At 39.5% G+C, this 628-nt stretch overlaps 1 protein-coding gene across 1 annotated transcript; it reads right to left on the reverse strand.

Annotated features, from left to right (window-relative positions):
• Nucleotides 1-7: 7 nt before the first annotated feature.
• LOC111240099 (myosin-6-like) lies at nt 8-624 on the reverse strand (the record flags this gene model as incomplete). Its single annotated transcript, XM_022770076.1, has 4 exons — nt 8-37; nt 156-246; nt 334-479; nt 562-624. Coding segments are annotated over 4 exons (330 nt in total), but the record flags the coding sequence as incomplete, so codon positions are not given.
• Nucleotides 625-628: the final 4 nt, after the last annotated feature.

Below are 628 nucleotides of genomic sequence, written 5' to 3' on the forward strand. Positions count from 1 at the left end.
CTGCCTCAAGCTCTTCTTCCAGCTCTTCAATGCGGGCCTAGACCGAAATCAAAGCAGTTCCTTAATTGAAATTTCATTGCTCTAAATTGTGGTCTTAACATCTTATATTCATGTAGTAGCTTACTCAGTTTACTTGATCCTGTTTAAAGTATTACCTGCAACTCCTTCAGTTTTTTCTGGAGCTGGGCACTCATTGCCTGTTCATCTTCTATTTTGCCATTGAGTTGGCTGATTTCAAAATCTTTCCTGCAGATAAAAACAGTTAAATGTACCAGCTGACACATGGTTTAAAATCTATTAATCTAATTTTTAAAAGTGCACTTCTCATATTACTTTTTCAGCCTCTCTTCAAGTTGCTGCTTGTCATTTTCCAGGTCCATGATGCTTTCTTGAGCCAACTTTAGGTCTCCCTCAAGCTTCCGCTTTGCTCTCTCGAGATCCATACGAACTTTCTTTTCTTGCTCTAGGGATCCTTCAAGCTGTGGGTGGTAATAAATACTTTTTCAATAGTCATTTATCATTTGCTATGTGTAAGATCCACCTGTTTGTGTAAATTCTCACATCATCCACTTGCTGCTCCAGCTTGGCCTTGGCCTTGGTCAGACTGTTGACTTTGTCTTCTTCACTC

This window comes from Seriola dumerili, unplaced genomic scaffold (genome assembly GCF_002260705.1).
Source record: "Seriola dumerili isolate Sdu_G_001 unplaced genomic scaffold, Sdu_1.0 BDQW01011841.1, whole genome shotgun sequence".
NCBI classification, from domain to species: Eukaryota; Metazoa; Chordata; class Actinopteri; order Carangiformes; family Carangidae; genus Seriola; species Seriola dumerili.